We start from the raw sequence: 13,937 nt of genomic DNA, 5'->3' as shown, positions 1-13,937 counted from the left end.
TGTCACCCTTAAGTATATCCTTGATCATCCACATGTTATATTCAAATGAGACCCTTGAAGAGGTTATGGAATTCGAAATTCCATATCTAAGTTCAACTTTGCGCTTCGTTGTACTTAGCTCATTGTATTTAGACAAGACATCTCATTTGCTATTGATCTTGGTAAAGATGCAGCACCGTGCCTACACGCATCCACTGAATTGGTATTAAAGACATACCCTGAAGGTACTACGAGGGAAAATCCCAACATATCTCAGGGGATCCAACCCCCCAGATCCTCAGAATGATGCTTGCCTTGTTTGTTATGTTGAGGCATGCAGGTTGCTTATCAAACCCGCACAAGGAAAAATCCCCAAATGGTTATGTCTTTACCATTAGAGATATCACAATATCTTGGAGGTCTATGATATGACCTTAGTTGCGAACTCTTCGAATTGTTCCAAGACTCACCTCACTTTACTACGCCACAAGTGAGACATGGTTAGGAGTTCTTGTTGAGCATATTCGAAGTACTTGTTGTATTTTTCATCCATCATTGAGTCTCAACGACGATCCATAAAGATTATGCCACATGTATCCATCCGACCAAGACATGATACCTCAACAAAGACAACACCAAGACATATTGCCTCCACATCTACATCAAGAAAGCATCAGGAGATTGAAATCATGCAAGCAGATCCTAGACAACCTTGCCGACCTCTACACAACGTCACTGCCAAAGTCAACCTTCCAGAAGCTTGTCCAAGGATGTGGTATGCTTAACTATTCATATGCAAATACTTGTAGTTCTTATTTGGAAGTTATGTCAAACTCAAAGGGGAGTATCCAAAAGTATACTCACTTGATCTTAATATACTCTTTTTCCCTACGATTAGGAGCATTTTTCCCACTGGATTTTTGTTACCTAACTAGGTTTTAACGAGGCACCCATCCTGGGCTGATCATACCCTTATGAGCTCTTCTACTTGCATCCAAAAGACGTATAGTTTTGACTTAAAGCAACTTCTCATTTTTATCCTTAGTCTATGGGTTTTCTCCCACCTTGGGTTTTACCATAGCGAGGTTTTGTGAGTTTTACCTTTTATGCATTCTTCCATTGATCTGAGACTCGCATTTTCTCATTGTGCCTACGACTTCATCAACTATATTTACTTCATCGCTGAAGACCTGATGCGCCATTTACTTGAGTATTTACACACTCAAGGGGGAGTGTTGCAGTCTTATTAGATTATGAATGTGATTGTGTAAATCCTAGTATATCTTGGAATATCTCTTATATTCCTATTAAGAATTGATTACCTATTAAATGTTGTAATCCTAAAGGGAAATGTTTTTACCTATCCTACTACTATAAATAAAGACACAATAGGATGGAATAGAACACACCCACATTTACACATCTCTTCTTCTCTGTTTATGCCGCACTCTCTCCCTCTGTCTATTACCTCCATAATTGTTTAGTAAATTATGTCTACAACAATATTATAAATATTTCTTAAAGCAAAACCATCTACTGTCATATTTACATAATTTTTTGTTTAATTTACTTCTTTTAATTACATGATTTACGGTGTGATCCGAAGTTGGAATTCTTTCTCTCTATTAATTGAAAGAAAGAAAAAAAAAAAAAAAAAAACTTTTAAAAACACGTAGTATTGGAAAATTCCAAAAAGTACAGCGCCTGAAGTACACATTAAGGGATGGCAAATCGGTGATTATCCCAAACACCAAGACCATTTCGAGAGCACACCATATGGATTGACTCGATATTAAACCTAGTGAAAGACACCTGCAACAAACTACAATTCCCAAGCCAGCAACAAAAACTTTCGTCCTCCTGCTTCCCCTCCTCCACCTCCTCCTCCTCCTCCCAACTCTCTAAGATCTTTCTCACTTAATCATCATTAAGCTTTCTAATTAGTCAAGCTTAATCACAAAATTAAGATCATCATGACGAACCAGTTGGAGAGCTTGGTGGAGTCGATCAAATCGAAAGTTCGAGCGCTGAAGAAGAAGTCGAAGAAGCCGTACATAAAGATGGACAAAAGCTCCAGCGTCAAGGTCGAGATCCGCAGCAAAAAGGCCCGCAAGCTCATTGACAAAACCCTCCAGGCCGCCGACCGTCCCGGCAAGCGCCCCATTCCTTAATTTTTCCAGTTAATTAGTTAATCATTATATGATTTGAAATAAGTACATTTCTTCTGTTATGTACCATGTATTTGCTTTGTGTAAATCTATGAGGAAAAAAATGGGGTGGGAGAGATAGGTAGGCTGATTAGTCCTTGTTAAAAAAAAAAAAAAAAAAAAGATAACTGGTAGCAAGCCACGGTTATCTACCTTTCCGGATTTGGAGATGTTATTAGGAAATATTTGTTTTTTTTTTGTAATATTTTTGGTTTGGCTGCCGATTCTGTGTTTTGTAACCGTTTCGGATTGTCTTGGATTTGAAAGCAAACGAACAATGTTTGGTTTGGTTTATGGTTTTGTCATCTATTTTTCTTGTTGGGGATTAGATTGCTGTGGTTATTAGGGCTGGTTTGTTATTGCTGTGCTTTGAAAAAAAACTGCTGTGAGAATAAGCGGCTGTGAAATAAATCAGCAGAGTGTTTGGTAAACTTTTTTGTAAAAGTGCTTTTAGAAAGAAAAAAAACAGTCTGATAGTGGGTCTTTTCATTAAAGGAGCACTGTAGTTCTGTGTGCTTTGAAAAAAAAGCCAGTTTTCCAAAGCTACAAATTGCAGCTTCAGCTTTTTCCTTTAATTTCAGCTTATTCTCACAGCAGCTTCCAAAATAAGCCTTTTTTTTTTAAGTTTACCAAACACCAAAAACACTCCCAGCTTTTTTTCATATGAGCTTTTTTTAAAATCACCTCAACCCCAAACTGGGGCTTATTATTGACAGTTTCTGGTAAAATTTTCAAATTTTAATTGCTTTAAGGGGATTTGAGTGGTGCTCTAAAGGGGCATCGGAGTTGCTATATTTCTAAATCTTAAATAACGAGTGTATAATTTCTAATTTTCTATTGCATAAAATGTAAAGGTGACATTTTTAATGATTATTTACCTCCAAACCCACACCCATCAACACGCCTATCATGAAAATTTTATTTCTAAACCGTGTAATATAATTATATAAATCATAAAACCTAATAAAAAGGTAAATGTCTGTTTGGTACTCTATTTGAATCCAACTTTTTTAAATTCAAAAATAGTTTTCAAGTTTTAGGCTTTAAAAACTTGTTTGGTAGAACTATTTTAAAAAAACTAAACTCAAGACTAACTCAAAAATATAATCTATTATCTAAAAACATAAAAAATATTTTTTTAGAGTTTTTAAACTTAAATTCACTTTTTTCTTTTCTCTCCCTCCTCCTCTCTCACTTCAAATCTATCTCTCTCTCTTTTCTTCTTTTTCTCTCTTTTTTTTTTTTTTACCTTTTTCGTCTCTCCTTTAATCCACTCTCTTCATTCTCTGTGTTCTTTCTCTCACTCATTTCTCTCTATCTTGTTCGATCCTCTCTCTTCTTTCTATTTCATTTAATCATCTTTTACTTTCTTTCCTCATCTCTCCTCCTATTTATTCCTCTCCTGCGACCCCCTCTTTTTAGATCTCTTTGTCTAGTTTAAGTTGTAAGATTTAAAATTTTTAAATCACAAACCAATCAAGTTTTTGAGTCTTACAAGAAAATTATTTTCAAGAAATATTCTTAAAAAATATTTTGAGAAATAATATAAATTTTCAAATATGATATTGAACGGGCCCTAAATAATGTTTAAAAAAATGGCTTCAATGTTAAAATGGTCCCTGTATTTTAGTCATTGAGTCAATTTAGTCCCTGTGTTTTCAATTTGACCAAATTGAAAACACAAGGGCTATTGAACACAGGGACCACTTTAACATTTAAGCCAAAAATTTATAATTTATTATAAACTTATTTATAAAATTATTTATTTGATTTAAAATATTTAAACTAAAATAAAATTAAAAATCATGAGAAAAATTATTCTCCTCCCCACTCCCCAACCTCCTCTCTAACATATCCCCCTTCTCTTTTCTATGTCACAACCGTAATCACTTTTCATATTGGAAATTTTATCTCTTCTATGTGTTATTTCTCATTAATTTTCATTTTTCTGTAAAGAGAAGGGGTAAATATATCTCATATAATTTTTCTTATGAAATTTTTAAAAGATATTGAATGAAATGTTCTTAATTGGCTAACGTAGACAAACACGAGGACTAAATTAGCGAAATCGAAAACAAGGAAACTAAATTGGCCACATAACTAACACATGGATAATTTTGACATTTAGGCCTAAAAAATTCTACACAATTGTAACAGCAACCTACAATCAGTTCATCATTCCATGTCAAAAAATTTATTCAATAAAAAGGAAATACAAGAATTGTAGAACCAATAAAGAGTACTCACAAGCATAATATATTAATAGACATATGTAATTGGGTCAAACTCGGATATGGGATGGCAAAACCATCATCATATCCGACTCGGGATTTTTCAAAAATCTCGAAACCAGACCATACCCATTTATTGTCCCCCATAACTAACCCATTAGGGGCAAGTGTCCTCTTATACCCATACACGTGAGGCTTTTTGTCATCCCAAAAAATTATGTTAATAGAGTATCTCTAAAAGAAATGTTAAAAAGTCCAAATCAGCATTAACTGTCAAAGAAGACAACGACAATGTTTTATAACCGAAAAGGCAAAAAGTTAATTTGATGTGGCATGATATCGATTGACAACTATAACCTTTGCTACCAAAATTGACAGCAACTTTGATTATTAAATGTTTTTTTTACCATTTTTATTTATTTTTTCTCCAAAAACATTTATTATTGTTGCATTCTTGATTTAGTTAGGAATGTGATTGTGTAAATTCTAGGAAATCGTTATGGGATTCTACCATATCTTAACTTTTAGATAATATATTGTTTAAGTTGTAATAGTTATTGCATAAGGATTTTACATTTCCTACTACTATAAATAGAGGCAAAATGGGCTCTACAACATGCTATCAACACGCTCTCCTTGCTGTTGCACTTCCCTGTTAAATAGGCCCTACAACATGCTATCAACACGCTCTAGCCTGACGCTGACGCTAAGGAACTCAAGGTTCGTGGAGGATGTTCTTCTACAAATTCAAAGGCTCGATTTTATTTTCAGCCAATCAGGTTCTTCTAAAACACAAGTTTGATATTTTCTCTAACCTAATGCATAAAAACGTTCTCTATTATGCATTAACCCCCAGCTTATATTTTTGCTAAATACATATTTATTGTATGTTGTATATATTTGTCAATATATATGTTAATGCATATGCAATTTTATAATAGATATAATTATTGTGAGTCAAAGAAACAAAAGAAAATAGAAGCATTGTTGTGACATATGTGCTTATCAATAAGTGATTGTGTAAATCCTAAGTAGAGATAAAGTAGGAATCCTTTGGGATCTAAAAGATCTTTCCTAATAGACTTTGTATTACTTGGAGAGCAAGTTTCTCTCCTCCTTATTACTATAAATAAAGGCACAAGGACTGGGGAATTAACACACAATTCCTCAAGCCTATTCTCCAATCTTTCTCTCTTCCCTTGGCCACACCTCTCTATTAAATATAGGCCACAACACGTTATCAGCACGCTCTTCACGCTATGCTAGAGAGAATTTATTCGTCTTCAATCAAGGGAGTATGTTTAATTGATTAAATTTTGATTTTATTGAATTCATATACTTCTATTGATTCAATTTATTTATTTTTCTTATGTTGAACGTGATACAAGCTTTGGACATGGAAAGCTGAAATTGAAGCAATAATTTTCAGCATTAAACCAATTCATCAATATCGTCACGCAATCAGGTTCTTCTAAAACAACGGTTTTTAACTCGATATTTTTACAGCCTTGATAGCATGAACATTCACCATAATGCATGGCCCAACTTTACGTTTTTCGAATTTTAGATTCTACATAAATTGTGTATGCATTATAATCATAATCCTACCGAATTATGTGAATTGATATTGTGATATTACTATGAATTATTATATGTAATTGAATCTAATTGAATTTATAAAAAAATTAAATTAAAAAAAATAAAAATAAAAGCTAGGGTTTGTTGGAAATCCACCGAGACGCGGCACCAAAGCCGCTGAGCTCCCCTATGCACCGTGAGCCAAGAAGGCTTGCAACCGTTCGTTGAACCCAGAAACGTGAAGCCACATGGCGTTGTCCTTATCCTTCGACTCGGACCAGTGAACCACCGCCTCGACCACCAATTTGGTGTAGCCCAGGCTAACTCTGATGACCTGTAGTCATCGTCGATGGAGTTTGTGGCCAAGATTTCTTTGAAATCTCACCTAAAGTTCAAAATTTCGATTTCAATCCCATGGAGTTCTTTGTTTGGGGAGGTTTAGGCTATCCCTCAGCCACCAAACGATGGTTCTCACATGAACCACCGTCTCACGCACCACTTCCTGACCATAACATGACTGCCTGAAGCGACGGTGTCGGTCCTCAAATCTTGATGAACACCCAGCGTTGCTGGGATGTTTTTTGGTCCAAACCCGAGCCCTACTAGGCTCGCTCTCATTGCACATCACAAGCCCGTTTAGGCCTTGCTTGTTACAACCCGCAGCAAAACAATTTTTTTTTTGTTTTTTTTTTGGGCCTGTATGTAGTAGCATGCTGCCTTTCCATGCTTGGCCCACTTTACACAAGCCTGTGGGGCCATGGTGTCTCAGTGCACTGCAAAACACTAGATTAGCGCCTCTATATGGGCTCATGCTGATTTGGGCATGCAACCGCCTTTTTAATTTTTGTTCCAATTTTTCTTGGGCCACTCATTTTTCATTGCCTATTTTTTAGGCCTTATGGGTTTTTAAATTTTTCTCCCAACTTTTAATTTTGGCCCGAAGTCCAAATAATTAAATTATAAACTCTATACATATTTGCATATTTTCTTGTTGCATATTTTTGTATATTTTGCGTTTGTTTGCAGGTATTATGAACTTGAAGTTCATTTGTTTGCAGGTATTATGAACTTGAAGTTCATACTTCCGAACCCGAAGTTTCGGAAAAGTGCCATAGAAACCTGAAGTTTTTTAAAGAGCAACACTCATGTTGAGACTCAAAATTCTCCATGCTTAAATCTGTTTAAACCAAATCATGTCTTAGAACCTAAATGTTCTAGCTTTGATGTTTATGGAAATTTTATTTCGTAAAACACCAATCACATTCTTGTTTCCACCATTCAGCGTATTGTCGAACCGTAACAAGTTCAATTTCACTGATTTGGAAGTTTTGAATAAGAAACTACTTTATGTGGATACAAGACATGACACCCCACGTGACTACGACTAGTTGCGAAATCATTGTAGCTAGTTCTGGTGTGGAAGAGCTGAATAAGCCTCTGGAAGTATCTCACTCCCAAGGACTCCATGGCTCTTTGACTGGCTATAGATTGTTTCTAATCATGAAAAGACGAATTCTTGCCCAAAGCAAAACATGATTGAAACCTTTACGTCCATGAATAGGTACAATTCTAAAGTTTATATCCGATCAAATTTTGACTGGAAGAAAATCTTTCTAGTCCTTCTATATCTAAATTGCTCCTCAAGTAACAGTATATAGAGCGAAAGTTTACCAAATTCTCAGATCTGATTAGTATTACACTTGTGGGAGAAAGACCGTTCCAACTTCAGCCAGAGTCTACTGAACCCAAGTCTGGGTCTGTCTCTCTCTCTCACAATCTCATTTCAAGTTTGTTTTACAACATATGGTAGAATTAGGCCTGCCAAGAGGTGGTATCATGCCTGAAGCATGATCCTTGGCACCTAACACTTCAAGAATAAAGGATAGTATTTCCTAACCTCAACCCTGCATAATCTAACTCTGTTTTGACGAAATAGATCATTGGTTATGCACTTGTATGTGCCTCTACCAACGTTGTTAAGGAGTACCATTCATGTAGTCAATCTGTGAGACTAATTTTGCTCCCCCTAACACACTTGGAAGAGCGAAATTTGACATGGAATGCCGTATTGGGCGAACCCCCTTGTATATTTGGTTTAATTTATGAATAATTTATTTTATTCTCGGATTTAAGATTGGTATTTGGATGTCACTATTATTCTCGAATAAGAGTTAATTAACAAAATTATCACATGTGACTGCAATTAACTCATGCTTAGGTATGTTTTGTGGGGAAGTTAGCTTGTCTGGCTCTATGCTAACTTCATACCTAATCATCCTCTGACAACCCTTTAGGCTTATCCAACCTATTTGTGGGGCATGGCAATGTCCTATATTGTCAAATGGTACTAATTTTACCATAAAGGGAAGCCTCATACTCATTCGTTCCGGAAGAACGCCCTTTTTGAGTTTTAAGGATATTCTAGAGCACTATTACCATATTGAAACCAATGTAGCAAAATGGAGTAAAATTCCTTTGCATATTACCATATTGCACTTCCTACGAATATAACCAAATGAATATTATAGGGAAGATGGAACGCTTAAAGAGTGGATTACACCCATTCAGACCCACTATGTGGCCGACTAGAAGCCCGCAATTCTAAAGGCATTTTCGCTATAGATGCATGTTTGGGATATCTAGGATGATCCGTTATGTGCCGTTTTGGACATTCTTTTACCAGAAGTAAAGACATCATACTTGGACGCATATCGTACCTTAGCACCCTCCATCTTTCTACGAAGGATTCAAAGAGGACATTTATGGACTAATTCAACCATTCTGCGGACTATTTAGATACTTTATAGTATCGGTTGATGCTTCTACATGTTTGTCACACGTGTGGTTGTTGTCCACAAGTTGCATTATCCACATTGGTGGCTTAGATTAACAAGCTCAGGGATCACCACCCTATTATCTGATCAAATTTATTTGATTTGATAAGTTGCAAAATTCACATCTAAAACTTAACTTTCGATGGATATTACATGTTGGTTGGGTTTTAAAGTTGAACATCCAATCCCATGTTTATACCCAGAATGACCCAACAAAAGCATTCATTAAACGCCTTCAAATGGTAGCGCAATCAATTGGTCATACGTACCAAAGTTCCCGATCTCTGTTTGAGGCCATGCAATATTGCAAGCAACCATATTGGTCCGCCTGAGGCCTGTCTCGACCTAACCTTATAAAACATGTGTCAGTTGGCTACCAGATACGAACCCGACATATCTCATCTATGCGTCTTTCGTTGTGTGGTCTATGTGCCATTTTGCATCGCCCTTACGTACAAAAAAACAAAGGGGTCCTCAGGGAATGATGGAAAGTTATGTCGGCTATGATTCTCCTTCTAATATCGTTACTAAGAACCTTTGCCAGGCGATCTCTTTACCGTTCGTTTTGCGGATTGTCACTTTTATGTGACATTCTTCCTGTTGTTAGGGGGAGATAAGAACATCAACGTTCCTAAAAGAACGATGCAAATTATCGTGAACATCCCCACTATGTCTCATATCTATCCCAATCTAGATCGTCAAAGTATAACCAAACACTTCCTCTTATCTAGTAAAAATGACGAGATCACATATACCAGCTGCAAATGTGCCTATAAAGATATGTACCAAATGTACAATGGACCTTCGTCCCGAAAGCATGAACCCTATAATTATGGCTGACCCTCGTACATTGGCGGCTAGCCAATCTATCTAGTGCCAAAAGCGTGGCAGATCACTCGGTTCGAGGATTCACTTCCCAAAAAATGGGGGAATATAGCACGAACAAATCCGCCCTTTGATCGTTGTCTCAAACCTTTTCATCTCATGAGATTAAATCCGGATTACTCCCGAGACCTGAAGTTCTTGGTCCAGTATACTAGTTTGGATGAGATGTGGAATTGGAATGAGATTATCATAAATGATATTTCATTTATATGGTAACTACCGATGTAAATGAAAAGCGACAATAACGAACCACATTTTGTTGATTAATGTCAATGTAGAACTGATTAGTCAACTAGAAGAATCAATTGATGATGCATGAGATGAATGAAATAGTGTAATATGACGCCTTGTGGTGCAAGGTTTCTCTTACATGCCATGTGATTGATTGCAACATTACAAACATAGCTGTAATATCCTTAGGATCGTGATACGAACCTACATGGAGTTTCCAAAGGACTTACATGTATTTATTCAAATAGTTCTAGACCACAAGAACACCCTCTTGGTTTTCAAGAGGTCGTCACTTTACGGATGCAGAACTATCCGGGCGGATGTGGTATCCGAAATTGCTAAAGTTGAGAATATTAACTCACATGTCGAACTTTAAAATGAATGATCTTGGGAAAAATGGACATTACCTCGACCTAAAGCTTTGAGCTAGCTCTAATGGTATTCTAGTCCACCACTCGAACTAGACCCAGAAGGTGTTACGTCCAAGTATACCCTAATCGTATGTATGCTAGATGCAAATGAGACCTTTACGGAGGGTATGGAGCATAAGGTTCCATATTGGAACGTGAGGTAGCCATATCTAAATACCATGGGCGTTTGTTGTACTTAGCTCAAATACACTAGATCAGACATCTTATGTGTTGATAATCTTTTGGCATAAAGCAGCATTGTGCCTAACACTTCACCACCCAATTTGGTGTTAAAGACATTTTTCCGTTACTACGGATTAGGGCTTATCTATCCTTATGCATCTCAGAATAGTTCGCACCCCCTTGGCCTTCAGAATGATGCCTACTTTGTGGGATTCACTAAATCAGACCATCTGTCTGACCGCACAAGGTACTTCCCAAATGGTTATGTTTTTGCCATTAAGGAACACCGCAATATTTTAAAGGTCAACCAGATAGACCTTTTGTTGCAAAACCTTTGAATCGTTCCAAGACTCACTATGTCTCATCACATAAGAGATATGGTCGAGAACTCTTGTTGAGCATATTCAAAATCCTTGCGATTTTCATCCATCGTTGAATTCCAACACGATCCATGAAGACAATGTTGTATGTATCGACCAGATCATGATACATCCAACAAGTCAACACCAAGCATATTATGTCTACATCAGCATCAACATCAAAAGATTGAAGTCAAGCAGTCCAATCCCAGACAACCTTGTCGACATCTAAACGGAGCCACTGCCGAAGTTTACCTTCCAGAAGCTTGTCTAAGGAATTGGTATGCGTAGCTTTCTCATTTGCAATGCTTGTAGTTTCATTTGGAAGTTTTGTCAAACTCAGGGGGAGTATCCAAAAGCATACTCACTTGACCTTAATGTACTATTTTTTCCTACGATTAAGAGCATTTTTCCCACTAGGTTTTTGCTACCTAAGTAGGTTTTAACTAGGCACCCATCCTGGGCTGGTCATACCATTGTGAGCTCTTCTGTTTACGTCCAGAAGACGTAAAGTTTTGACTTAATGCAACATCTCACTTTTCTCCTTAGCCTATGAGTTTTTCTCCCACCTTGGGTTTTGCCATAGCGAGGTTTTTACCACCTATGCATTCTTCCACTAGTTTTGAGACTCGCATTCGCTATTTGTGCCAACTAGACTAGATGACTTCATCAACTGCTTCTATATTTGCCTGAAGATCTGATGCGCCATCTACTTGAGTATTTGCACACTCAAGGGAGAGTGTTGTGACATATGTTCTTATCAATATATGATTGTGTAAATTCTAAGTAGAGATAACGTAGGAATCCTTTGGGATCTAAAATATCTTTCCTAATAGACTTTGTATTACTTGGAGAGCAAGTTTTACTCCTCCTTATTACTATAAATAAAGGCACAATGACTAGGGAATTAACACACAATTCCTCAAGCCTATTCTCCAATCCCTCTCTCTTCCCTTCGCCGCACCTCTCTATTAAATATAGGTCATAACAAGCATGAATTTTTTGGTTTTGAAAACCCCTAGAAGCGAAAAAATAATGATAATTTTTTTCAATAAACGCGACTGAGCCAGCAGCTCAAGCCTGTGGCCCCTAGACAATGTCGTTTGGCGTTTAGACCCAAGCTGTCCTCTGGGCATTGCTTGCTGCAAGCAAGGCAACCAAACCGAAAGACTGGGTTTTCTTTTATGCTGGGCCTGCAGTTTTCCAGCCCACATCCTAGAAGCCAGCATCTCTGCAAGGATTCGTCCCCGCCTTGGCCCACCTTTCGGCAGCGTTCATCATTGTTGGGCTTGCTTTTTACCTGGTTCCGCATGCTTGCACCTTGCATGTGTGCTGGGCTGCCTGCAAAAACCTACCCTGAGCCCACCTAGCCTGCAGCTTTCTTGCAAGGTCGTGTGTCACTGCAGCCAGCAATCCTTGCTAGGTTGCGATAATTTTTTTGACCCCATGCCACGAATTGGCACCCGTTGCTTCTTAGCCACACCCAAATATTTAGGGGTGTTCCCGGCTGAAGCCCTATTAAGCTATATTTTCGTAACTAGCCTGGTCCGAAGCCAACTAAAGCTAATATGATGTGAAAGTCATTATTTGCTTCCACGATCGATCCCGAATAGTCTTAATCTATTGAATTAATTTAAGTGACCAATAGTCTATGTGAAATCCTATTCCCGGATTTCACTATTATAATGCACGTGTTTGTATTCTTGAGATTTTATATTAAGTTATTTGAAGTTATACTTTAATTAAACTAGTTACGAAGTTTAGAGTTTGGAAATTAATTATTTAAAATTCGTAGACCGTTTGATGTCACAATTTATATCTTTGGATAGAGCTCAATCTCACGAACGCGTAGGCGCAAACCGTTCGCGAAACGGATCTATAACGAAGAAGTTAAAGACGTTTTAGTTGTTGGAAAATAAATAATTAAAAGTTTAGAAGCTACCATGTGGCAGCAAGGGAGAGGGGAGAAAGGAGAGAGTGCGTGAGAGAAAAGAGGAGGGAGAAAGGAGGGATACCCGAAATGGGTCATTTTGACCTGCGAACCTTCAAAATTGAACCGCTCATATATCCTTCATACAAACTCCGTTTTGGGTGATCTTGATGTCCATGGAAAGCCCTTAACGAGCCCTACATCGCTGGAGTGTTAGATTTCTGAATTTATTTCCCATTTGTTTCAGTTCAAAGCCACAAACCCACGGGTGTCTGGACGGTTTTATCCTTTTTTTGATGGCTCCAGCAAGCTTCACCATTGATGACCACCACCAAAAGACTCCTCTAAATCCCAGGAACAAAGCCCAAGCAGTGGTGGAGGCATCAGAGCTCGTATGGATTCTGAATCGAAGCACACCCTTTTCTAGGGTTCTGGCGGGTTTGTGTAAAATCGAGGTGTTTCCCAGAAAAATTGTCCTTGGTCACAGGTATGAAAATTGTTCCCCTCATTGAGATATACTTTCCTGTAAAATTTCTTAATTTTTGAAAATAGTTGAATTTTCCGGCAAGTCCAGGTGGTCGACTGCCACCTGCGTTGGTGCGTGCGGCGGCACGTGGCCAGTGGGCCGACGATGAATTTCTAAGTTCAATTAGATGTCCTGACTTTGTATTTGATATTCGTTTGACATGGATTGATCATTGAACCTAATTTCATTACAATACGTGGTTAGGTCAAAAATATGATTTAACGATCCGACCGTTGGATCGTCACCAAACATTAATGCTTGATAGAAAATAACATTTTTGGATTATAGAAACTTATGGATCGGGAATCCGATGTACGGATCTTCCCTAATTGGATTTCTACGTTTGTAAAATCAAACTTTGGTCGCCACTTGAATTTGTAATTGGCGGAGATCCGACCGTCGGATCGTGATGAAATTTTAGTATGTTGTTTTAGAGGAATAATGTGAATTTTAGAAAGTTACAGATCCAAAATCCAACATGCAGATCTTATGGATCGAGTTATGTAGAATTGTGAACCCTACCTTTGATCGAGAGTTGACTTTTGGTCAACATGTCTCGAAACGTTCTAAATACTAAAATTAGT

General features: G+C 37.4%; 1 protein-coding gene across 1 annotated transcript; it reads left to right on the top strand.

Moving 5' to 3' along the window:
* Positions 1-1,796: 1,796 nt before the first annotated feature.
* Positions 1,797-2,480, top strand: LOC114827281 (uncharacterized). The gene has a single exon (XM_029108927.2). The coding sequence runs from the start codon at positions 1,953-1,955 to the stop codon at positions 2,148-2,150; it is 198 nt and encodes a 65-aa protein (XP_028964760.1). The 5' UTR covers positions 1,797-1,952; the 3' UTR covers positions 2,151-2,480.
* Positions 2,481-13,937: the final 11,457 nt, after the last annotated feature.

The sequence above is a fragment of the Malus domestica genome, chromosome 10 (assembly GCF_042453785.1).
Source record: "Malus domestica chromosome 10, GDT2T_hap1".
Classification (NCBI taxonomy): Eukaryota; Viridiplantae; Streptophyta; class Magnoliopsida; order Rosales; family Rosaceae; genus Malus; species Malus domestica.
The sequence above is the reverse complement of the archived record's forward strand: the minus strand, read 5'-3'. Positions and strand labels throughout refer to the sequence as shown.

Excerpts from the sequence above, each read along its gene's own strand:
- LOC114827281 (XM_029108927.2), top strand. The coding sequence starts at position 1,953 with ATGACGAACCAGTTGGAGAGCTTGGTGGAGTCGATCAAATCGAAAGTT.